Here is a 24,448-nt window from a genome sequence, read left to right as displayed (position 1 = left end):
CTATTGAACAAATTGAAACAAGGAAAATGAATAGCCATTTTCATAGCACCACTGTGGCTGAGACAGGTGTGGTTCCCAGAGCTGGTTTGCATATCTCTGATTGCATCCCCACCTTCCCTTGACGGTGAATCTTCTCACCGAGGAGTTGGAATCCATCGTTCCCCTAAACCTCTTGGCACTTCACCTCCACAGCTGGATGGCTCTCTGGTATACGATACCACTCCCCAGAGGTATAAGCAGTTCTGCTTCACAGCAAAAACCTACAATGAGAAAAACTTGCCTGCAGAAGTGGTAACGCTGCCAGACTTGGTGCAGTCACAATCTGTACTTCATCTCAAGTCTTATTTAACACACATTTCCAGTTACCTGTCCAATTTTAAAACTACTCAGGGTTATCCTTGAGTTCACCTAGCTGCTATCACAGCCTTTCGCTCCCCCACTGAGGGGTTTTCAGTCTTCACCCACCCAACCTTGATGCAGTTTCTCAAAGTCCTCTTCAACCTCTTCCCTCCAGTTTAAGAAGCAACTTCATCATGGGACCTCACCTAGTCCTCAGTGCACTGAAGAAATCCCCATTTGAACCTATAGTGAACTGTTGCCTCTTCCATCTGCCTCTTAAAATCTCATTCCTTATAGCCATCGGCTTGGCCAGGAGGATAGGAGAGCTTGGAGCCTTGATAGCTGACCTGCCATGCACAGGGTTCAGTTGCGCCAAGGTGACACTATGTCAGCTTCCTTCCTAAGGTTTCTTCGGAATTCCACGTCAACCAACAGACTCAGCTGCTGGGGTTTGAATTCAAACGTCACGCTTCACGAGAAGAAACAAGCCTTCGTCAGACGAGCTCTTGCCTTTTCCGAGACAGGACTGGGTCCTTTAGGGCTACACCCAGACTTCTTATCTCAATTGCAGAATGCATGGAAGGACGCTCAAAGACTGTCCAGATGGATGCAAGGATGCATCTTAACCTGTAACAAAGTTTAAGGGGTTTGCTCCTGTTGAGAGTTATGGCTTGTTCCAGTAGAGCTCAATCTACCTCTGCTGCCCTGCTGAGAAACACAGCTGCCCAGCAGAGCAGCCATCTGGTTTTTTATATGCACGGTTTCCCAGCACTACGCTCTCATGTCTGTTCCCAGAGCTGATGCGGCTTTTGGTGACCCTGTTCTATAATCTGGACTGAATCCCCTTCCCCAGCACCCTCCTCTGTGATGGAGGTGCTGTTCAGGAGTCTGCTGATGTGAAGCACCCCTAGGGACTCTTCTTGAAGCAGAGGTTACTGACTTTGTACAGTAACTGGAGTGCTTCAAGGAGTGTCTCCCTAGGGGTGCTTCACTGCCCATCTGCCTTGGAGTCTCTTGTTGGGCTTTTGCCATTGAAAAGGAATTAAAGTGGTGGCAGATTTGCCCCTTCCTATATGCCCTTGTACTAGAGCATGAAGGTGTCTAAGGCATAGGCACAGACCCACACACACTGCTGACAAAAAAATCTCTGATCCAGAGTGTACAGGTGCGCACACATTCTGATGACGTGGGGCACCCACAGGGAGGGAAACACCTCAAAGAACTCCAGTTATTGTACAAGGTAAGTAACCTCTTTTGGAAATGCATGGAAAGTGAATTGCTTGAGGGAAGGACACTGCTTTTCAGAGAGGACAGATTAATGTAGGACTGGAGAGCTTCTTGTGTCTTTGCATTGCATGGCATCTGTTTCATTTATAGGAATTAGTCCCTGCCTGTCAGGGAGTGGGCAGGGAATTCAAGCATCAGATCTGGATGGTGTGATAGCTGCCTGCTCACCCTGTTCCTCTGGGTGTTTCTCAACCTCAGGAGCATGTGGAAATCTTGCAGGCATTGCTTCTAGCTGGTTTAAAGTGGCGAGGAGGGGATATCCTTTGTGTGCAAGGAATTAGCCAGCTAGTGCTGGCCAGCCCAGATATTCTTGCACCATAAAGTGGGCTGGCGCATGTGGCTTGCTGAACTGTGTGTGTTGTGTTGTCTGCATCAGCTTTTCCTTTCTGAACTGAAGGAGGAAGGGGGCAGGTGCAGAGGGGTTGGCTTTTCACAGTGTGTGAAGAAACAGGCTCCAGGTTCTGAAGATGCTGGAGAAGGAGAATTTCTGCAGAAACAATCTGGTTTTTCCTCATGTGGCCCTTGTTATCAATCAAGTGATGAGGGGATTGCTGCTGCTGTGCAGACGTGATTAGAACTATCCTTGGTCTCCTAGCAACAAAGACTAAAAAGAGGCAAGATCACATCAAGGGAAGAGGCGATTGGACAAACCAGGCTGCTCTGAAGCCGGAGGAGAGAGCTGCCCCTGCTGGAGATCATGCTAATCTCATTTTCTGGGTCCATTAGAGCTCAAGCAAGAACCCAGCTTTGTCTCCTGACATCCCAACCATTGTAGCTGTGTGTTTTGAGGTGTCAGGTAGCAAGTTTACAGTCAGCACAAGAGAGGTGTGTGTCTAAAGCTAAGGAAATTAAAAACAAAAATAGTTTAGTATTCTAGTTTTGAGTTGTAAAGAGAGATCTAGTGATTTAAAACACTTCATTAGAACTTTGTAGTTAGCACTAAGAAGAAATAAAATTGACAGTAGAAATCAGAAGGTTGCAGTCCAAAAACTTAAGTGTCCAAGTCTTGGCTAGAAACTTACTTTTTAACCAAATGAAATATTGGCATAGATGGAACAAAGCTTCTTAGGGAAGCTGTGACATGGATAATGCCTTTAATGACTTAAAAACTTCTGCATTCAGATGTGACAGTCATCTGTGTGAGTTCTCATTAAAGATTCATATATATATATATATATATATATATATATATATATATAAAACAAGTTTGAAATTTTTAGAAGCGGTTGTGTCTGATTTGAGTGGGCAAAGCAAATGTTAGAATAGGGTTCAAAAGGTGAAAATACATGACTCTCTTTAAAGTCCATTCCAAACCGTTCTCCAATTAACCTCAAACTTAAACAAATCACTGGGGAAAGACAACACAGGAGGAACTTTATGCAGAAAGCGGTTGGTTTTTTTTCAAGGGCTTTTGCATATTTCCAACCTGCCACAAACCGAATTAAGCTCAATCAGTGTTAGCCACTCAGACTGATTTAGTTATATCTTAGAAGCCAGCTTAGTTAAATTGCTGCAGTGGGGAGAATGCCCTGGCACCTCACATCTGAACCTCCTGGAAAATCATCTCCATCAGTGTTACCCAAGAAGCTTGGCGCTGGGAACACAACACTCTCAGGGAAGGTCATCGTTATTACTTCTGGAGGGCTGAAGTTGATGCAGGGCCAACTCTTACACTGATATGGCCACACACACAGAATTCCCTGCCACCTTTGGAACCTGGAGACAGAAGCATAGCATTACTCCTGGGTCAGACTTGCCATCGTCTTCTAGGCCTTTAACAATTGCTACTTCTTCAGTCCCTCTTGTTGGAGGGCAGCTAGACCCAGGACAGTCTTTTTCCCCTCCCATGTCTCCACTTGTGTTAGTGTCACAGGTCACCTATCTGACTATGGAGGCCCTTGTGGACAGTTGCAGGAAGATCTGCCTGTTTATGTGAGCTCTCCTGATAATACCTTATCCTATGCCGTATTCCTGTATTGACACCAGATGAGCATAAGGCACAGGGAAGAATGGTGCACACTCTTCAACTGGAGCCTACACCACAGTTCCAGAGGTCACGGACCTACTGTTTGACATTTATCAGGCCAAGGACAGACTTGTCTGACTCATTAGCCAAGGACTTATGGATCCTGCAAGAGATATCTGGTGAGCCCTTTCCTGTCATCTTCCTCCTGTCCTGAAGAAGGTTGACCAGTTGTACGAGGCAGTAGTTCTTCCACCCTCCTGTTCCAAACTCACTAGTGGTTTCTGCAGCTTTGGAGAAGAGTCCCAACCTCTCACTCTGCACCTGTAGACAGAAAGATAGATAGATGCTGTGGGATGTAGTTTGCTCTGCTGGGTCCCTGAATATGTGAGTTGCAAACTACCAGGCAAGATATCAATGTTCCTTTGGGGTTTGTATTTCCGCATCATGGTCTCTTGTTGAAGAGTAGAAGGAGGCTGCCAAGGGCTCAGTGCCTGAGGGATATATAGGAGCATGGGGAGCATATGATGCCAGTATCATCAACCCCTAGAGTTCAAAATTTATGAGACAGAGCCCAAAAAATCATGATTGAGTCAATCACAAGGCTTTTAAAAAATACCCCAAATGTATAACTTTTTTATTTTGTTCTTTGGTTTCTGAGTGTTTGCAGGGCACTTGCATCATGTTTTCCAGCCTTTATTTGCAACTCTGAAAGCTAAAAACTAAAATTTAAGCTAAAATTTAGCTTTTAAAAAAAAAGAAAAAAAAAAGAGATTCTTCTGCAGTCTATCACAACACACCATCTCTCACAAGACTCGCAATAAATCACAAATGTTGGTGACACTGATGTGTTTGAGCCCCAGCTATTCCTGGCTGTACTTCTCACGCTTCACCATCCATGGCTTAGATGAAGACTGAGGGCTTACCATTTAAAGGACATGGACATTTTAGTGCCAAAATAAATCAGATGTGAGAGAAACTGAAGAACACCGAGGCTACAGTGCTCTCTGGGTTTATCTCAGCCTACTACCACCAGAGAGAGGGCTCACCTGCTTTCCTGTCAGATACCACAGGCAGTTACCCTCGTCACCTCTACTTGTGGTCTCAAGGGGGTGGGGGATGATCCCCTGCTGCTCATGATTGCAGAATCCGAGCACCTTCCATGTAAAATTAATAATAGCAATAGTAAAGGCCTTTTTGGCCTTCATGGAGTCTCTAGCTTTCTCCCTTTCCAGGATAAATTCTGCTTAGGGGACATTTTATTTATTTAAGGGGCTTTTTTTTGGAAGAGATGTTGCATTTGGGTAGATGGAGGTGTCTAGTTGAAGTCTGTGGGGAAAAGAGAAATGGGATGCCACATGGAGACAGATGCTTCAAAGTCCTTATCCCAGTAGGGTGTAGGACTTGTTCAACCAGGGCTGCTGCTGTCTCTGGCACATCTCTGTTGCTGAGAATTGTAGAGCAATTATTTGGCGTTCACTCCATGTATTCACCAAGTCCTATTGTCCTGCGCTGATTCTGGACTTCAGAGAGTGGTGCTACAATCTTTATTTAATTGAGAATTCCTCAGTCCACTTTCCACCTGGGCTGGAGTGCTCATGAATCTCCCCAGCGTGAGAATGCACAGAGGCCCTTGGAGGGGCTACTTAACAGTACCAGTGGTTGTTTGAGAGTTGTCTCTGTGCTTTCCCACTCCCCATCTACCTTCCTCTCTATGTGGGACTCTGCAGTGTAGGTGAAGGACCTGTGGCTATTGTGAGGCTGCACTCTCTGATATATAGTATGATGTGCTGACTGTTCTGCATCACAAGGGGGTCTCATACAGCCCCATCAAAACATCTTTCAGAAAGGTTCTGCAAGCTAGAGGTGCCAGAGGCACCATCCCCAGAATGGAAATGCGCAAGAGCAACCCTCAGACAACTACTGTTACTGGTAAGTAACATTTCTGTCCCTTTCCTTCACCACTGCTGTGACTGCATAACACATCAGTCATTTCATCCACCAGGGAAATGCAGCTACTTTTGGCATGCAGAGTGGCAGTCCAACCTGCCTGTGGTTTAATGGTGCTCAGCAACATACACACAATGTGTGACCAAAACAGTGAATATAGTGTGAAACTTTAGGGGGAATAGTCACAGCCAGGATATATATGGCTGGGGGCTGAGCAGTTAGTGCCTCCATTCTGTTTCTCATCTAGCAGCCTTGCGCTCTCTGCCACTCCTCTGGGACATGGGTGCAGTACTGACTAAAATGGAAGAGTGCTCCGTGCTGAGTCACCTACCCCACTTTCTGCAGTATATGCACTTTCCATGGAGTTCTGTAATTGAAATAGTTAGTTAATCAGAATTGAATCTGTTCAACATCTGAGATCTGTTGAGATGTTCCTAGATCTGTTGTTTACAAACCTATATTGCTTATTATTAGTGTTTTACATAATGCTCTAGCTTCTTACAGGTCTTTTTCTTAATATTTATTGTACATTTAAACAAAAATAATGAAATCCAGCAGCAGCTGGTGTTCCCTTTTCCTGTTACTGCCCAAAAACTTAGGCAATGTGTCCACACCACCCTTTCTGCCTAGTGAGGGTTGACTGGCTTTGGGATTCACACCAGCTATCATCATGAAAACATTGTTCGGAGTTTTAGCAAGCATATGCAGCATGTCTCTCCTGAGCAGCGGTAGGCTTTAGGGCATTCCTCCTCCTCCCCCCATCCCCACCCCCACTAAGTTTGGCACTTAGTGTCAAACAGCCAGAATTAGTAGTGAATGAAAATTGTACTTCTGATAGTTGCTTGGTTGTCCCTCTGTGTGGAGCTGGGTTTTTAGTGCACAAGTATCACAGAACTCCCCCCACAAAATCCTGCCTTAAAACTCTCCTCTGCGTGATGGCTACAAAAAAGCCAACAGTGGCCAGGCAGCAGTGGTGAGCTGGGACAGCTGCTTCTGATGCTGACAAGTACCTCTCTCACTGTTACTTTGTCCTCCCCATCTGTTTGTATTCATCTGTTGTATCTCACATATTCCTTAGATTGCAGCTCTGGGGCAGGGTCCATCTCTGTTATGCGTATATCTGTACCATGCTTAGCAGAGTGGAGCCCTGATTCCTGATTGGGGCTGTAGATGCTACCGCCTGCAAATAATAATTAAGATCTTTAATAATATCCAGCACTTACTTCTACATGTCTCTTCTCTACCCGGGTTCCTCTCTGGCGCCTAGCTCTCTGGCAGTGTGGTCAGAGTGGACATAGGACATGGAGACCCTTCTCTTCCTGCAAGTCTGGAATGAGAGACATTGGCTGGGGGACAGTGTATGGAGAAGCTAGGACCTCACACTACCATGTCCATGTAAACATGGGATAACAGTGTGTGTCAGTACATGTACTGTACCTTTGGAAGGGAAGGTCTCATGCTGTCTTTGGCTCTAATAGCTTCTTACTCCTGAAGGGCCAGGCCAAGCAGTGCTGGAGACAGTCCAGTACTTCCTGTACCTTCCCATCCTTCCATCAATTGTGGACCTTTATTCTGCAGTTGTATTAGGACACTTTATTCTGCAGTTGTATTAGGACAGCTTAGAGAGGAACTATATCTGTGCCTGTGCACACAATTCATTTCCAATGCCCCAGCCTATATGCTGAGCAATAGAGACTAGAATTCCATTGGCTTCCCCTTCTACCTCTCCTCCCCCAATCAATTTTGGCCATGCCTTCAAGGTCGCAAATAATCTTCTCTTTGTTAAGCTAAATAGCTATGATAGGAGACAAAGAAGGCTAAGATAAGGTAAGGGATGACTTGCTCACAGTCCATAAGTACCTACACGGGGTCAGAGATTTAGGCTCGTGAGTCTATCAGTGACAGGTATAACAAGATTCAGTGGCTGGAAGTGGAAGCTAGACAAATTCAGACTGGAAATAAGATGTACGTTTTTAAAGGTAAAACCGCGAGAGTCCTGTGGCACCTTAAAGACTACCAAATTTATTTGGTCATAAGCTTTCGTGGGCAGAAACCCACTTTTTAAAGGAGAGAGGAATTAACTATTGGAACAGTTTACCAGGGGTCGTGGTGGATTTTCCATCACTGACCATTTTTAAATCAAGATTGGATGCTTTTCTAACAGGTCTGCTCCAGAGATAACTGTACGGTAAGTCTCTGGCCTGTGCTATAGAGGAGATCAGGCTAGACGTCACAAGAGTCCCTTTTGGCTTTGGGATATGAAAACTCCGGCCCTCAATGATGCCAGCCTCAACCCTTTCCACTGCTGCTATGCATGGAATACCCTCGTGAGCTGACCTGCAAGGCCAGCTCTCCTCATGCTTGTCCCTCTTCAGGATCCGCTTCTGCCAGGATGCCTGTGAGAAACTAACAAATGGAGATGTCTGTTTCCTCGATCCCCCCATGGAAAGCCCCTGCTCATTCCATTAACTCTTGCTTGGTAGCGGTGTAACGTGAGGCATCCTCTCCTCCTCCTGGCTGTTGTGTTACCCCTGTCATGTCTTGTCTAAAATCTGTTTGTAAGCTCCTTGGGATGGGTAACCTTCCTGTCTGTTTTGGGAGTTGTCTAAGAGGCCTTTGTGCCCTGTTAATTATTGTGGCTGTGTGTGCACCTGCGGCAGCGCTGTAGCGTGTGGTGCTGCTCTTTTGTCTTCTTGCAGCATTGCAGGGTGAGAATGCACCAGTCTGTGGCATCTCCATGTGATCTGCCAGGCTGCCTGCAAGATCATTCCGCATGCACAGATGCTTGCTCTCCTTAGCTGTTACCATGCAGAGATGGGTCAGATGACACACCAGAGCAGAGCTGGGTCACTGCAGCACATAACTGTTGGAATTGTAACTGCACCCAGCAGCCTCCATGTCGGTCTCCCTGCAATCTCTCAGGAGATTCGTGGTGCAGAGCTGCAGGCATCCTTTTATTAGACCTGGAAATGTCTTTCTGAGCATTCGCACAGGACCAGGGATGACTGTCCACTGCTTTCAGGGTTTGTGGCAGCTTCATGTGTGACCCTTTTCATCAGTGAGAACAAATTACAGATTTCCTCCTAGGATCAGAGGGAGCAGGTGTTGTCAAGGTAGCTTGGAGGAGCAAGAGGTGAATGGGCAGCACTGAAGTGGGGAATGTCAAGTGGGAGCCCTGGGCAGCCTAGGATAGAGGATGGTTGTGCAGACTGAGGAGGCAGGAGTGCCTGGAACAGCTTCCCCCATTCTGCCTCACTTTCTTACTGTCAACCTCCTCCCTGCTGCTAGCAGGTCTACACTGGCTCAGAGCCCATAGAGGGGGTCTAAGGAGAGGCAGCATTGCTGCCCTCTGCCATAATGTTACAGTGGCGCTAGTGTCAGAAGTGTCTCCTGGGGCCCTCTGCATCACCTGCAGGGTGTGAGGTTCCAGCTGACCTCTGAGCAAGGGAGTTGGGGCAGCCCAGTAAGCGAGTGCCTTGTGAAATGCCTGACCCCTGCTAGCTTTGGGTTTGGTGGCTCCTGGAAATCAGTGTATAGAAGTCTGTGAGAAGTGCCAGAGAGGAGCTGGGCTCCTGTCCAGCCTCCTGCATTGTGGGGGAAACCCTGCCAGGCCAGTGTGGGTAAGCAGGTCTTTGTGGAAATGGGCTGCTGCTGCTGCTTATCTTGAGTTTGGAGGTCACTCTTCCTTTAGTTAAATGGTGAGATGGGGGAGGGGCATATTTTAGGCTAGAGAAGAAGTTTCGCCACAAATTAAGGCACCAGAAATTAGCCAGTTTTCCGTTAAGGTTTTGCTGACTTTACTCCAGAAGGGCTGCTAAGCTGCCGGGCACATGAGGAGTTCTTCCACAACAAGCAAACAGATGCCAACAACTTAGTCAAAGGGCTCCAAACTGGGCTGCAGAGTGGTGATGTGCGCGCCTCCCTCTGCCTGCTTTGCACACCTGTGCTCATACTCTCAGATTTGTGTTTGCCCGCTGACCATTTCTCTAGCCTAGATGAGGTGAATCTGGCTCGGGTTCATAGCGTGCCCGCTTAGTCTGGTTTGGGAGGCTGCTTCCCTCTCCCCACTCAGTGGTGAATGATCCTGCATGGGACCTAGTCACTGTCTGCTGTATTTATTTTCTGACTGCGTTTCTTGTCAGGTTTTGAAGGCTGCTCCATGGTTCCCACCATTTACCCACTGGAGACTCTGCACAACTCCCTCTCTTTGCGCCAGGTCAATGAGTTCCTGACAGCTATATGCAGGAGTTACAGCGACTCGCACTCTCGAGCATCCACAGGTACTAGTGGGGTCAGGCCTGGCAATCCCTGAGACTCTGAGAAAGGAAGGACAACACAAGCAGTGGCAGGTCCCGGGGGATGGGGGCAGTGGGGCTGGCAAGGACACTGTGATAGTCCTATTTATCCTCTCTCCTTCTTCTATGCTGTTGGGGCAGCTTGAAAAGGACAAGGCTAGTAACTAATGCCAGTTAGAGTAACAATTCCAGAGCCTGCTAGTCCAGTGAGTGGCCATGGGTGGCCCTGCTTAGTTATGTGAGATATGAGACAATCACTCAAAAGTCGTTTCTAACCAGCAGGAGGGAGGGAGTTTGCATCTGTCAGACAAACCATTGGAAAGCATATCAGAATAGCTGCTTTCTATATGGTAAGTGCCTGGTGTCCGGGGGGTGCACTGCAGGTTACTTGTAGATCTGCAGAGGGCCTAGATTCTCCTGTGGCTGAAGCAGTAGCCTGGTGTTTTCCACTCTGGGGTGTTAATCCATGTGGGTGATGGAATTTGTGCATCATGACTATGTGTGGCCTTATGTGGGTGTTCTTGTCTCTTCAAGCTCTGTTTGATTCCATGATTGGAAGCCAGCCTCCTGGTGACCCCTTCATGCCGCAGAGAATCCTCTCCTCCTCGTCTCTGCCATTGCGTCAGCGCTCGGACAAACCCCCGTGGTGTGAGTGTTTCCTTTTTCTTGATGGAGGGATTGATTTGTGGTAACTGGGCTAAATGGTGGGTGAGACGGGATGCCAAGATACTTGGCTTGGAGGGTTTGCAAGGCTGTCCTAAGACAGGAGAGGTATTGTTTAGGGGAGTTTCAGGGATGGACCTAGGAGAAATGGGATATAATCGAGTTCAATGAAAACATGTAGCCTGTCCACTGTATTGGGAAAAGCTTCCTCAAGGAGAGAGGTATCTGTCTACCAAACAGTCTTGCAAAGGAAGGCGTGGAAGCTCCATCACTTGACTCATTAACAACTAGAGTGGACAGATCCTCCACAAGGATGCTGTAGGGGCCATTCCTGCACTGTTCCCTGAGTGTGGGATAGACTAGATGGCACCTCAGGCCTGGCGTTTCCATCTCTAATGTGTCTGATTCTCCCTGACAAATAGCAATGGCTTTGAGCCAGAAGGCAGAATACCTGTTTGTTCTTGACATTCTCCCCGAGGGCTCCCTGCCAGGATGTTCCCCTCTTTGCTATTTTATTTGGAGGCTTTTCTTGGTCACTCACCTTGGCCCTGTCTGGGGCAGATGTGTATTATTAATCCCCTTTGCAGATGACAAACTGGGCCTAGGAGAGAGGAAGGGATTAGCCCAAGGTTACACGGCAGTGTACAGTGACAGAACTAGGAATGGGAATGTAAATCTCTTGAGTGTCCATCCAGTGATTTAACCACAGTTCATTCACCCATTCCTTCTAAAGGCAGTCCAGGTCAGGACACGCCCTCCACTCTGTTGCATGGTGAGGTGAGGGGCAGCACTTCCCACAGTAATTGGGACTGTATTTGAAAATAAGGATTCTCTCATGTCTAGGTCCTTTGCACGAGACTTTTCCTTGTTAAGCAGTGGTCGAAAGTGTGTCTGGCATTTCCACCTTTGTTGGGGTGGGATTCTCCTCTCCTTCAGCAGGAGGGCAGGGCTAGGAGGGCAGGGCTCCTTCAGCAGGAGGGCAGGGCTTAGGACCAGAAGTTACACCTCCAGGTTCATGCCTCTGTTCCGCTCCTGGTCTTATCTAGCCCTGAATTCTCCTTCCGACATCAGATTTTGGCTAAATATACCTCTCTCCTTTGGGCTCAGTACTGGCTTTATTTTATTGGCTTTTTTGCCATGAAGCTGAGGCTCTCTCCTTTCTGTACTGGGTAGCAACTCAGTATGGAGTCGAAGATGAGGAGAGCAGAGGTAAGGCAGAGTGACCCTGCTCTGCCTACAGCTAGTGACCTTTATACACTCCAGGCCATTGACAAAAGGGGAAGATTCAGTGTGCCAAAAAGGTGAAGTGGAAGGAGGCCACTTAGGTGAGCAGATGGAGGTTCTCGCCCTTGCAGCCTGTACAGCAGCCATGCTCCCCCTTTCTTTTTGCACTCTCCCGTCTCCCAGATAAGATGTGGGTTCTCGACCTACAGGTCCTGACCAGGTTTCCGGTGCCATGAGGTTTTTATCTTCTCTGAGCTTAGAGCCTAGCTACTTGAGGAGGTGCTGATGAAAAATCAAGTGTTCTTCAAGTGTCTCTGCATATTCCTTCTTTTGGGTATTGTGCCGCCTGTTGGCATCTGATGGTAGAACCTTCTCCAAGCAATGCTTCTTAGAGCTCACACGCCCCCTGTATTCCGCCTCTCAGAGTTTCTGCACGTTCCGAAGGCGAGGTTTGTAAGGGAACAGCCGCGGTGCCAGATGGAGTTGAACAACTCCAGCCCCTGGTTAGTTCATAGTATAGTTTTTAGTATAAAGTCATTTTAGTGTAATTATGACACTTCCCATGCAGACTCCAAGCCTCAAGTGTCCACCCCTTGTAGCATTCACAGATGCACTGCATCCAAAGAAACAGCGCACCCCAGCGTATCAGCCGCAGCTCAGATCACTGCTGCACGGGACACGCAGCACTTAGATATGTTCACAGTGAAATCAAGTATACGTTTATTTAACAAAACACAGAGATTCAAGTAGACGTATTGGAAACAAATGTTTTACATATAAAATAAAATGTAACATGCATCCTAGAGCATGGACTTAATTAACGAGATACTGTCATGTCTAACCACGTATTGCGTACTCAACATCCTTGCAGTGCTTTACAGTGAGGGTTGGCTGTGACCCTCCGTTCATGAGGTAAGCACACTGTCAGCTTGTCTCCTAGGTGAGGGACCCAGTGTGCTCCTTTGATATACCAGAACGTGCTGTAACCTGGCATCTCCCACTGGGCTGGACATCTGGGCTGTTCTCCTCTCACTGCAGCCTCACAGAGGTGGATCAGTATTTTGGCTCCTCACAGCCTGGCAGTGCCCCCTCTGCTCCTGCTAGCTAAGAGATTCTTTGTCTCCTTCTCAGCAGACACTGATGGCTTCTACTGCTCCTGCACTTCCTTTGCAATTTGAACTGTTTCTGCCCAGGTTTTGACAGTGAGGAGCAATATTCTCTCTCCTCCTCATTCCTGCTCCTTCGTTGGTCAGTTAACCCTTCAGGGGTTTAACCCTCTTTAAGTCTCTGTTGCAGCATCTCCTTTCTGGCTCCTCTGTCCCTTGCAGGTACAGCAGGACAGCCAAGAAAGCACAGGGTCAAATCCAAGTAGTGCTCTATTTGTGAGGCAACCTTCCCAGGCTTGGTAGATGGTGCATGGTGCCCAGTTTTCCGTCCCGAACTCTGTACGAGTCAAACAGGCAGGTGGAGCCGTGACTACAGTGGGGGGAAAAATGGACCAGGAACCCCAGTGCAGAGCAGAGAAAGGTGCTAGAAGTGAGTAGGACCCTGACTGCTTGACTCAGTGGGTAAGTCCCCAGAGACCCCTGCAGAACAAAGAAAGGGAGGCTTATGGGGCTACAAATTTCCCCCCTCCCACCCAATCTTAAGTGGGTCCTGAGTGCCCTGGGGAAAGAAGCAGGGCTTCTGATCAGTCCTCCTTCCTCTCAAGCCAACTAGAAGGAGCCTGATAACACATTCCCTCTCAATGGGGGTGGATTCAGAGCCAGACCTCTGGAGAGGGCTCCAGGTCCCAAGGAAGGCAAGCCATAAAAGGCCTCACCAAAGCACAGCAGAGCTTCTGTGCTCCCAAAGTGTGCTAAAAAGTTTAACAAATCATAAAAGGCGAAAAAAGAAAGAAAAAGCAAAACAAATCTGTGAGATACGAGTCTTCGACTCCTCTTCCTCCACTGAGAAAGATGAGATGTCTGGCTCTGAATCCAAACGGAGTGGGGGGAAATGCAGCAAATTTCCCCCTGAGAAATTTCAAGCTATGTGCAACAAGGTTGTTTCCGCTATTCAAATCCAACTTGTGCAGGCTCCTGAGAGTGAGCCTCCAAGTAAATCTCTTCCCGCAAAATCCTACCCTAAGGCTGCAATGCACCTTCCTCCCTCCTTCGAGGAAGGGATTAGGGATGATGGAACAAGCCTGATAAGGCACATTAACAAGAGCCACCTCAGGCTGGATAGCATGGAAGAATCAGAGGGCTCTGTTACTGAGAGACCAAGGGTGGAGGCTGCTGCAGAGTCTCGTCAGGGATATGGCTATTCCGTCGGGGAAAGCTCTACCCTAAGGACTCCTGGATAGGAGGATGGAGGTCACTCCCAAAAAGGACTTTGACTCTTCTGACACCCTCTGAACGTTCCTGGCAGCTACTAGCTTTTCAAGTGCCTCTCTCTCTCCTGGCTGGAAGATCTCAAAGTCTTTAAGGAAAGAGATCACTCTGTCTTTAGTTCCACTTTAAAGAAAGTCTCCTTAGCAACAGTGTTTTGCTTCTGTTGAGCTATCAGCTACAGTGAGGTTCTCAGCCCGAGCCATGGCTTCCAGCTCAATAGCCAGGCAACACTTATGGCTCCATCCCTGGAAGATGAATACCTCATTCTACCCAGATCCTGTGCTCAGCCAAGTTTACTGGTCCCTCCTTTTTTGGAAAAAGCTGGAGAAGATAAGATAGTGGCTGATCATGTAGCAAACCCCAAACACTCTCTTCCTGCCTCACTAAGTGCCCCCAGGCGAGAATACAGACACCATAAAACACGATCGGATCTAGAACAAAATATTTCCTCTTCAGGTTGTGGAAATGATTGTGTTCTCTGGGAAGAAAGGCTCTATTCCATCTCTTTCATTGTGCAGAAATGCATGAGGGGGTACCAGAGCTGTTCTTGACTGTTCAGGAAAGCTGAGGAGCATGAATCATGACTGTATTCCCCTAACTGCTTACTAGAGTCTTTCATCTTCCCTCTGTTTAATTAATGGTATTTTCCTTTACAGTACAGCATGTGGATTTTAGAGCATTTTGAAATATGGGCTTTTAAACCAGAAGCTTTGATCTTGGGCAAAACTTCCAAAAGAAGTGTTAAATGAACACGTTATGTCACTTTGAACCACCCAGTTACTCTGACGTCAGGCTGCCTGCATACCTTCTGTCTTGTAGCAAAGCCCTACTTTTCTTGTGGCACATGCAGATTTCACTCTCTGTGGTGCATCAGCTTGGGTCAACCCATATTGACTCTCAATAGCTTGAAATATTGCTTCCTCAAAGGGGCTGTGGGTGATATGCACTAGCTGAGATCAATCCTGGGAGTGAAACAGCTGTGAAAAAGGCAAAGGCAGTACTAGAGATGGATCAGATGATGCATTTTCAGTAGAGTTGGAACAGTATTAATGCCATCGTACCAGGCACTGGTAACTCCTCATTTGGAGTACTGGTGTACAGTTGTGGTCACCCATGTTCAAGAAAGATGAATTCAGACTGGAACAGGTGCAGAGGAGAACTATTAGGATCATCAAGGGAATGAAGGGCCTGTCTTCTGAGAGGAGACTGGAAGAGCTTACCTTGATTAGTCTAGCAAAAAGAAGGCTGAGAGGGAGTATGATTACTCTCTACAAATATCTCATGGGAGCATGAAGCAGTATTTGAGTTCAAAAGACAATGTTGGCACAAGAACAAATCAGTATAAACTGGCCATGAACAAATTCTGTCTGGAAATTAGAAGAAGGTTCTAACCACCAGAGGGGTGAGGTTTTGGAACAGCCTCCCAATAGGAGCTGTTGGGGCAAACAACTTAGTTTTGAGAGAGAGATGGAGAAATTTAGGAGTGTGATTGTGTGAGTGGGTTGCTTGTGATGATGGGGAGCAGGGCTCAGCAGCCCTGGGGCTCACTGCCAGTTTATTTCTTACGTTTCTACAAGCTCACGCTCAGGGTTTTGGCTGACCATCTACCTGGGTCAGGAAGGAATTGATTTCCCCTCTCCTTCCCAGTGTATTCTTTGGATGTGTTTGTTTTTTTATCTCTGACCTCAGGAATAGCCATGGCCGGAGATGGGACATTGATCGGGGTGGGCCAGTGCTCTGAGGTGGCTCCGGGTATTCTGTGTCTTAGGTATTTGGCTGGCTGGTTCTTGCTCACATGCACAGGGTCTAACTGATCATAGAATCATAGAAGATTAGAGTTGGAAGGGATCTCAGGAGGTCATCTAATCCAATCCCCTGCTCAAAGCAGGACTAACCTCAGCTAAATCATCCCAGCCAGGGCTTTGTCAAGCCACAGCTCAAAAACCTCTAAAGATCGAGATTCCACCACCTCCCTAGGTAACCCATTCCAGTGCTTCACCACCCTCCTAGTGAAAAACTTTTCCCTAATGTCCAACCTAGACCTCCCCCCCCCTGCAACTTGAGACCATTGCTCCTTGTTCTGTCATCTGCCACCACTGAGAACAGCCTAGCTCCATCTTCCTTGGAACCCCCTTTCAGGTAGTTAAAGGCTGTTATCAAATACCCCCCTATTCTTCTCTTCTGCAGACTAAACAAGCCTCGTTCCCTCAGGCTCTCCTCATAAGTCTTGTGCTCCAGCCCCATAATCATTTTTGTTGCCCTCCGCTGGACTCTTTCCAATTTGTCCACATCCTTTTTGTAGTGGGGGGGCCCAGAACTGGACACAATACTCCAAATGTGGCCTCATCAATGCCAAATAGAGGGGAATAATCACTTCCCTCGATCTGCTGGCAATGCTCCTACTAATGCAGCCCAATATGCTATTAGCCCTCTTGGCAATCAGGGCACACTGCTGACTCATATCCAGCTTCTTATCCAGCTTCTTATCCACTGTAACTCCCAGGTCTTTCTGCAGAACTCTTGCTAGCCTGTCGGTCCCCAGTCTGTAGCTGTGCATGGGATTCTTCTGTCCTAAGTGCAGGACTCTGCACTTGTCCTTGCTGAACCTCATCAGATTTCTTCTGGCCCAATGCTCCAATTTGCGTAGGTCACTCTGTATCCTATCCCTACCTTCCAGGGTATCTACCACTCCCCCTATCTTAGTGTCATCTGCAAACTTGGTGAGGGTACAATCCACCCCATCCTCCAGATCATTAATGAAGATGTTGAACAAAACTGGCCCCAGGACTGACCCCTGGGGCACTCTGCTTGTGACCAGCTGCCAGCTAGACATGGAGCCATTGATCACTACTCGTTGAGCCCGATGATCTAGTCAGCTTTCTATCCATTTTGTAGTCCATTCATTCAACCCATACTTCTTTAACTTGCTGATAAGAATACTGTGGAAGACTCTATCAAAAGCTTTGCTAAAGTCAAAGTATATCATGTCCACCTCTTTCCCCACATCCACAGAGCCAGTCACCTCTTCATAGAAGGCAATCAGGTTGATCAGGCATGACTTGCCCTTGATGAATCCATGTTGACTGTTCCCGATCACCTTCCTCTCTTCCAAATAATAATCCAGCAGTGACTATACTGAATGGATTAATTATTTTCATAATTAATTTAAATTAAAAGGTATCGATTTTTAATTAAGTTCTGCAGTGACTGCAGCCTCCCACCCTGGAGTGCCACTGAATTTAGTTCTCCTTGTCACAGAGGTCGTGGGGCCCTAACTCAAGAACACAGCTTAGGGCTTGTCTATGCAAACATTTAGTTCATGGCAAGCTGGGGTATGAATCACCTGGACTAACTGTCTCTGAGTGTTCTGCTGATATGCACTAACCCATTTGTTAATGCACTTTGATCTCGTTGTCTTTGAAATGGGACTAGAGCAAAGCACATTAATGAATTGTTAATGGTGTTAGTAGGCTCCAGGTGCATAGTTACTCTGCAGCAGGCTAGTGCAGGATAGATTCACAGCCCAGCTTTCCACAGACTAACGGTTCATGTTGACAGGCCCTTAGATTCTGTATTGAAGGTGATGCACATCCCTGGAAGCCGTCAGTCCTCAGCAAGTTACAGTTCCCACAGGGCTCTGTCGGCAGGCCTGAGTTCCAGTTACCATACGCTACAGCTACCAGCCCTTAATGCAACAATAAGAAGCTATATCTTGTTGGGTTCTAATATGCTGGCCATAGTTCTATGTACACTTAAGATTGTATACACCTTAGAACCTAAGTGTGATGTTATAAGATCTAACTGGTCCACTATTTAAATATTTATTCTGCATCCCTGCTCATTGTAGCAAGAGTGCATTTGTGGTACTCGGTGATAGCTTCATCCAGGAATTAAGATTGTGTGGGGAACTCAATCCATAGTGCATCAGTACTGCCCATTTCACAAGGACATGATGGCTCTCGAGTTCTGGAATCCAGACCAAGATTTTATCTAGGTTTCACAGGGCTCATCAAATTAGCAGTTTCTTCTCTCTGGTCCCATGGCACCTCAAGGAGAAACAAGGCCATTCTTGCTGTGTGATGGGCAATCAAAGTATCTGCCACCAGGAGAAAATAATACAGAAAATCTGTATCCCACTTTCTTGCCTTTCACCTACTGCAAAATGAAAGAAGGTGCTTATTCCACAGGCAAAGGGTCCTACTCCAGACTTCAACGTATGCACTATAAGATCAATAGCCTCACTCCCTTTGGAGAGTGTACCTATGGAAGAATGTGCAGGTCAGCTACATGGACTTCGTGCTATCGTTTATGGGCTGCTTATAATTTTTTGGACTTGGTGGATGTAATATTTGATAGTGGAGTCCTATAGTTTGCAGAAGTGTGTAAATAATGTTGATGTTCTTCCCTTTCCGTTCCTGGCCTTGCTGCTAGTTACTTCTGCTATGTGCAGAAATGCCAGATGTACTTTTGAGAGAGCACGGGAGAGGTGGCTCTTACCTGTCACATCAGTATGCCTGGTATGTCCCACCCTCATCTGAGTTTAGAGCCACTGGACTGAGAAAGAAATGTAAGCAGTTGAAAGCCTGTTGGGCCTGTGTTACTCAAAGGTGGTCGTCTACTTTTGGAAGAGATTCTGCATGATTCCAGTAAGCTGCTTTTTGGAGCCAGTGGTGGTCTGGTTCTACCTGCCTCTTGGCTGTTCTGGTTGCCTCCTGCTCCGCAGAGGGAGAACCGCCACATAACACAGTTATCAGACATAATGACTGAGAGAATCCATGTACACATTGCTCTCTACTACTAGGCCGGGTAACTATACAGGGGCCTGTTTTGCTCAGTTCCTGGCGTGTATGTGTCAACATCCCAAAACCCTCACCAAAACTGCACTACTGGGCAGTCTCAACAGGCAGGTCAGGGACTGGATGGCCCACAAGGACCAAACTCCCTCTCCTCCCTTGAAGTGGTTTCTCCTGAGCCCCAGGTAGAATTCCATCCCCAGCTAGTCCCCAGACAAGTGAGTCATGGTAAAATAGACTCCAGTGCTGTCAGTCTGGCACCATTAGCTGAACATTTTGTTTTTCAAAGAAATGAAAGTGACTGTGAGATTCCCTGTCCCCCAAACCTGGTCTAGGCTCAGACGCGTGCTGACATGTATGGTAGAAAAACCGGGGAATGTTAGTTCAGCTGCCAAACACACGCCAAAGGGTGACTCTAGCCTGCACTTGGGTCCTACCCCAGTGCACAGCTCACTCAGTGCTGCATTCCTATTGGAGGGAACAGTCAGGTGCTGATGTCTGGGACTGTGCTACATGCCCTTGAATAGGGTTTTCAGCACAGACTCCAGCTGAGGTTTTTAGCTAAGTTCTGATTTTCTAAGTGTTTGTCTGACACTCTCTGGAATTGCTTTGCAGACAGCAGTGGCCCTTCCAGTACTGTCTCCAGCGCAGGCCCCTCCTCACCCACCTCATTGGAGAACTACGCTCGTTTCGGCTTCACTGAGAAAGCTTCCATCAGTCCCCAAATAAGTGAAGAGCGACTGAACTGCCAGCCTCCTGAACAGGGTGAGATGGAGCCCTCAGGGGAGGCACTCGAGTTAGAGCTGGGTGGCTCTGGGCCCTTGGTAGAGAAGCCCACGGGAGAGATGCCGGAACATGGTCTGATGAAGGTGCCAGAGACAGGACTCTTGGAGGTCCCAGAGCCAGGCAAGAAGGGATCATCTGAGGAGGTTCCAGAACAGGGCAAGACCAGGCTGTCTGAGGAGACACCCAAAAAAGATGAGGAGGGGGCACTGGAGCGCGGTGAGGAGAAGCCAGCTGAAGAAACACGGGAGCAGAGTGAGAAAGGGAAGCTGGAGCCCGGTGAAATAGGCCTGTCTGGGGAGACATCAGATCCAAGTGAAGAGGGGTCAGCTGGGGAGATGTTCGAGCCACATGTGATCAGGCCATTAGTGCCTGAGGAGATGGCTGAGCTGGCTGAGCAGGGGCCAGTGGGGCAGATGTTGGCGCCAAGTGAGGAGTGGCCGCTAGTGGAGATGCTGGAGAAGGAAGAAGAGGAGCCATCCATGGATCATGCTGTATCAGAGCAGCGTCAGTCCAGTCACCACTGTCAGGACCAACAGCTGTCCAATGAGAAAAGTATTGAGGACCAGCAGTCACCCTTCCAGCAGGAGCTGCAGAACTAGCCGCTCCCTCTGTGGCCAGCATACTGGGAAGAAGGGAGAAGTCCCAAGACAGTCAATGTCAGGAAGCAGCATGTCTCCTCAAGCCTGGAGTGGACTCAGCTGTGTCCATGTCTTGCATAAAGCTTCTAGCCATCCAGTCAGCCCACTGGGTAAATCACTTATGTCACTCACTGCACAGCAGCTGGCACTCCAGAGCGCTGCAGCCTCCGGGACTATCGGAGACTGGTCCATGGGACAGGGGAAAGTCTGTTCTGTTCAGAGACATCAGAGTCAGCTCTTCATCACCTGCCTTCCTTACACAGAAAACAGTCGGCCCTGGTGTGAGCAAGAGAGACTCCCACTGAAGGCCTAGGGCATGCGTGCCATTCAGCTGCCATGGCCTGAGACGGGCTGGCTTTTTCAATGGCACTGTTGAGCTGAACACTGGAGCCAGGAGGGGTGAAGGGGAGGTGGTCCACAGCTGTCAGGGTAATGAGGGCAAAGGAGGTGACTGCTGCCTGCAGCTGGTGTGAACCCACTGACTCCAAGGAGAGGGGCATAGGGTCTGGCAGGCTAGGGCATCATGACAGGCACAGCCCACATCAGAACACACGAGCTGCGTGTTTGTGCTGACCAGCTGCGCTGTGTTGGTTGGTCTCCTGCTCTCTGGCTGCTGCAATATACCAGAAGGAGGAGATTTGAAGGCAGCTTGAGGCTCTCCTGGTCAAGCTGCAGTGTCCTTGGAAGCATGAGAATGATCCCAAGGCATGGCAGTGGTGCACTGTCAGTAGGTGTGGCGGTTCCAGTGACAAGAATGTTTTGCAAGCCAGTGGCTTCTGGAACTGAGAAATCCCAGCTTGCAGGTTCGCTACAAGCCTGTTCAGAAATGTCTTTTATGTGATTTAATAAGAAATGGGTAACACTGGGCATTGCCTGTCACCTAAACCAGCTCCTCCTTCCATGGGGCCCTACTGCCCCTGCCGAGCCTGACTGTCCACTTGCCCAGGGTAGCTGAGTGTTAGTTTATATTTATTAATATATTAAAAGGTCTGGTAACTGTCTGCTTCTCCCACCTTGCCTGGCAGCCACCCCCAGGTGGGAATGGTTGTGAGGGGGCACAGGCAAGTCTGGAGGGTAGTTCTGGTTGCCTGGAGAAACACTGGCGGGGGACCTGGGGCAGGCACTGCTGGCAGGGAGGGCAATGGGAAGCTTTACTTGGGGGCACGGCGAGGTCAGGTTGGGGACCACATCTTGTGGAGGGAGCCCTTTCAGTGGCTGACTCTCATGTGTCCCTTTGGGCTGGGATCCCTGCAGGGAGGGGCATGGCGCCCACTCTAAGAGGCTGCGCAGGGAGTACGCAGACGGGTCTTTCTAATCGCTGAGGGCTGAATGAGGTTTGAGCTCTGAGCCCTGTGGCGACAGAAACAAAGTGCAACTGCTTTTTGAGCAAGTCAGGTTTTATTTGTAAGACACTGATGAGGGGAAATCTGTTGTATATACAATACAAACTATTTAATATGTATGTATGCAAATGAGTGTCGAGGCATGAGACTGCAAGAGTCCTGCCTCCTGAGCCACTGCAGCTAGAGGCCTCCCCATCTCCAGGGGCAGGGGCTATGATTTCACCTCTTCAGCAACGTGACAATCTGCTGGAGCAAGCAGAAAGCTCCAATGCCCTGCTCCTGCCTGTGGGTGGAGGGCGGTATTTATGGTACAGGTTTGTCAGTGTGTGTCTGTAGTTAGGAATTGTGTTCTCTGGTGAAGCTGTACCCAAAGAGCTCTTTGCTGTCAGGATGTATGTTCACAGTAAATATGCTACAGTGTGTGTCTGGCTTCCCTCTGTCTTTACCAATGCAGTGCTCAATGTCTCCAGCAGGCTGGATTCCCTCTGAGGAGTTATTGCTGCGGGGATGCAGGTCAGCCACTGAGCTGCACCGAAAGCTTCCTGAGCCTCCATATGGGAGAGACGCCCTCCTTTACACTTCAGATGATGGAGTCTTAGAAATGCATGTGTAATTGACATCTGTGTTCCAGCTGCTGCCCATTCACCTATTGGAGGGGATGAGCCATGTGAGCATGATGTGAGGCTAAGCCCTGACTCTGTCGTTCCGCCTGTGTCCCCCATTCACAATGCCAGCACGGCATTGCCACGGCTGAGCTTGGGAGAGTTAACGGGAACCTGCAAAATGAGGGTGGGCGTTTGGGGTGGAAATTGGTCTTTGACTTAGAGAGAGGCCTAATACCTGTGAGAAAAGAGGAGGAAATCTAGTGTGGTGTCCACTGTGCAAGTGGCAGAGGTGTCAGCCTTGGCTTCCTGGATTTGACAAAGTTCTTAATGAAGGCAGAGCCTGCAGGAGCTTTTCCAGCCCTTAGTTACTGTGTTCATGGAAAGGGCAGGGGAGCCTTTTACACAGAGAGCTTGTGTCTGTCATTTGCAAGGTAAATACAGTTGGTAAACAAGAGGTGCTGAAGCCTGGGATCCTGTCTAAAAGTGGGGTGAACGGGGGGGTTCCCCTCTGAGAGAGAGACAGGCCTTTGCTTTGGAAAGGATGCCTCTGAGAGAGAGCAGTTCTCTCCTAGGTGCAGTTCTCTCCTGCCTGTAATGGCATGCGCTGTGATAGTGTTTACGCACTCAGACGATTTTTTCCACAGGACCCCACCTCATTCGGTGCTCCATTTGTGAGGTGGTTGTGTTCAATAGGGGTTAGCAAAAACGTCTGAATGTTCTCCCAGGTGTGGGACTGGTGCTGCTATAACTCTCCAGTCAGAGCATCTGAGACATTTACCTGCACTCAGGGAGCTCCCTGCTGCCATCCCTGGGGGAGCTGGAGTGGCAGGAGGGCACTTGCACTCTGACTGCCACAGGTTTGGAGGACATGGGAGTACAAAGATCAGTGCCCTCCCTGCGTTCCAGCTCCGCTGTTGGCAGGAGGGGCTGTGAGTGGTGGAGCAGGGAAGCCCTGGCAAAGGGGGCTAGTGCAGCCAAGCAGGATTCTGGCAGCACGAACCCTAGAGCTTGCAGGAAAATGGGTGGATAAAATCTGACTTTTTTAATAATTCACAAGCAGAAACCCCCCCTCATCAGCCTGTTGCAGCTTCTTTCTCTGGTCCACAGCCTTGGCTCTTCCTGGGCCCCTCATCTTGGTGGAGGGAGACACTCCTGGGACTTTCCCCCTCAACTGGGTAATATCTGGCTCCCAACTTACTAGTGTTTAAATCATCTCATGAATATTTAGATTGGAACTGCAGCAGTCTTACAGCTGGCTTGAGTGCTGTTCTCTGGCTTGTGGATGTCCAGCCCCTCTCTGTGGCAAGGCTTTGCTGTGCCTTTGCTCAGTCAAGGGCTCTGCATGGGACTGGCCCACGGTGGCACTCCACTGCTGGGCTCTAGAAGGAGCATTTCCCTTCCTGGCACCGCAGTGAAGCCTTGCCTGCTTTATGCCTCATCCTTCCTCTAGGTGGAGCCAACTTCCCTGTCCCTTGCTGTGAAGGATTTTAAAGATCTAGAAGATGGCATGCTTCAGAACATCCCCAGCTCCTGTTACCTTAACTGCAGGTTCTACTTTGAGTGATTGCTCAGATCCATTCCAATATAGGTGAGTGCGCACCCCCTGCACGGGTTCCTGGAACTTTTTTCCCTTAGCAGATCCCGTAGGGTCGGCTCAGGCGCCCCTGGAGCCCCACGCTCATGCTGTGGTATATGAGGCGCCGGCGGCCCTGCGGGCGCTCAGTCCCTTCTTTCCGCCCCTGACGGTTACTGGAACGTCTGCCTCTTGCCTTCTAGCAAGTAGCATTCCCCATTTGAACTGTTCTTGTTCTTAGTTGTTAAGTGTAGATAGTTTAGCATTAGAATAGATAAGAAGCCCTTAGGGGCTTAGGGCTGGGCCATGCCTGGCTCAACCGGTTTTAAGTCCTGCGCCGCTTGTGGCAAGCTTTCCCTGTGCGTGACCCTCATGAACGCTGCCTCCAATGTCTGGGAGAACAGCACAGGAAGGACAAATGCAGGATTTGCAAAGCCTTCAAACCGCGGACCCAGAAAGAACAGGACGCTCGCTTGAAGGCCGTCCTGATGGAGTCGGCGCTCCAACCGGACTCTGAACCGGCGCGTTCTCCCACAGCGCTGAGCGTCTCCTCGGTGCGGAGCGCTCCACCGGCACCGGAGTCGACCCGTCGCCAGTCACTGATACCGAAGAAA

At 48.6% G+C, this 24,448-nt stretch overlaps 1 protein-coding gene across 1 annotated transcript in view; it reads left to right on the top strand.

Annotated features, from left to right (window-relative positions):
• PPIP5K1 (diphosphoinositol pentakisphosphate kinase 1) overlaps positions 1-21,410 on the top strand; it is a 96,756-nt gene extending 75,346 nt beyond the window's left edge. Inside the window, exons 29-31 of the mRNA XM_067555390.1 lie at positions 9,682-9,819; positions 10,369-10,482; positions 19,505-21,410. Of these exons, the coding sequence (XP_067411491.1) occupies positions 9,682-9,819; positions 10,369-10,482; positions 19,505-20,274 (1,022 nt within the window). The 3' untranslated portion in view covers positions 20,275-21,410. The remainder of the gene's footprint in view (positions 1-9,681; positions 9,820-10,368; positions 10,483-19,504) is intronic.
• Positions 21,411-24,448: the final 3,038 nt, after the last annotated feature.

This window comes from Emydura macquarii, unplaced genomic scaffold (genome assembly GCF_026122565.2).
Source record: "Emydura macquarii macquarii isolate MOO-44397 ecotype Brisbane River unplaced genomic scaffold, CSIRO-AGI_Emac_v2 contig_1644, whole genome shotgun sequence".
Taxonomy (NCBI): domain Eukaryota; kingdom Metazoa; phylum Chordata; order Testudines; family Chelidae; genus Emydura; species Emydura macquarii.
Note: the sequence above shows the minus strand (reverse complement) of the source record. Positions and strands in the feature narration are given on the sequence as shown.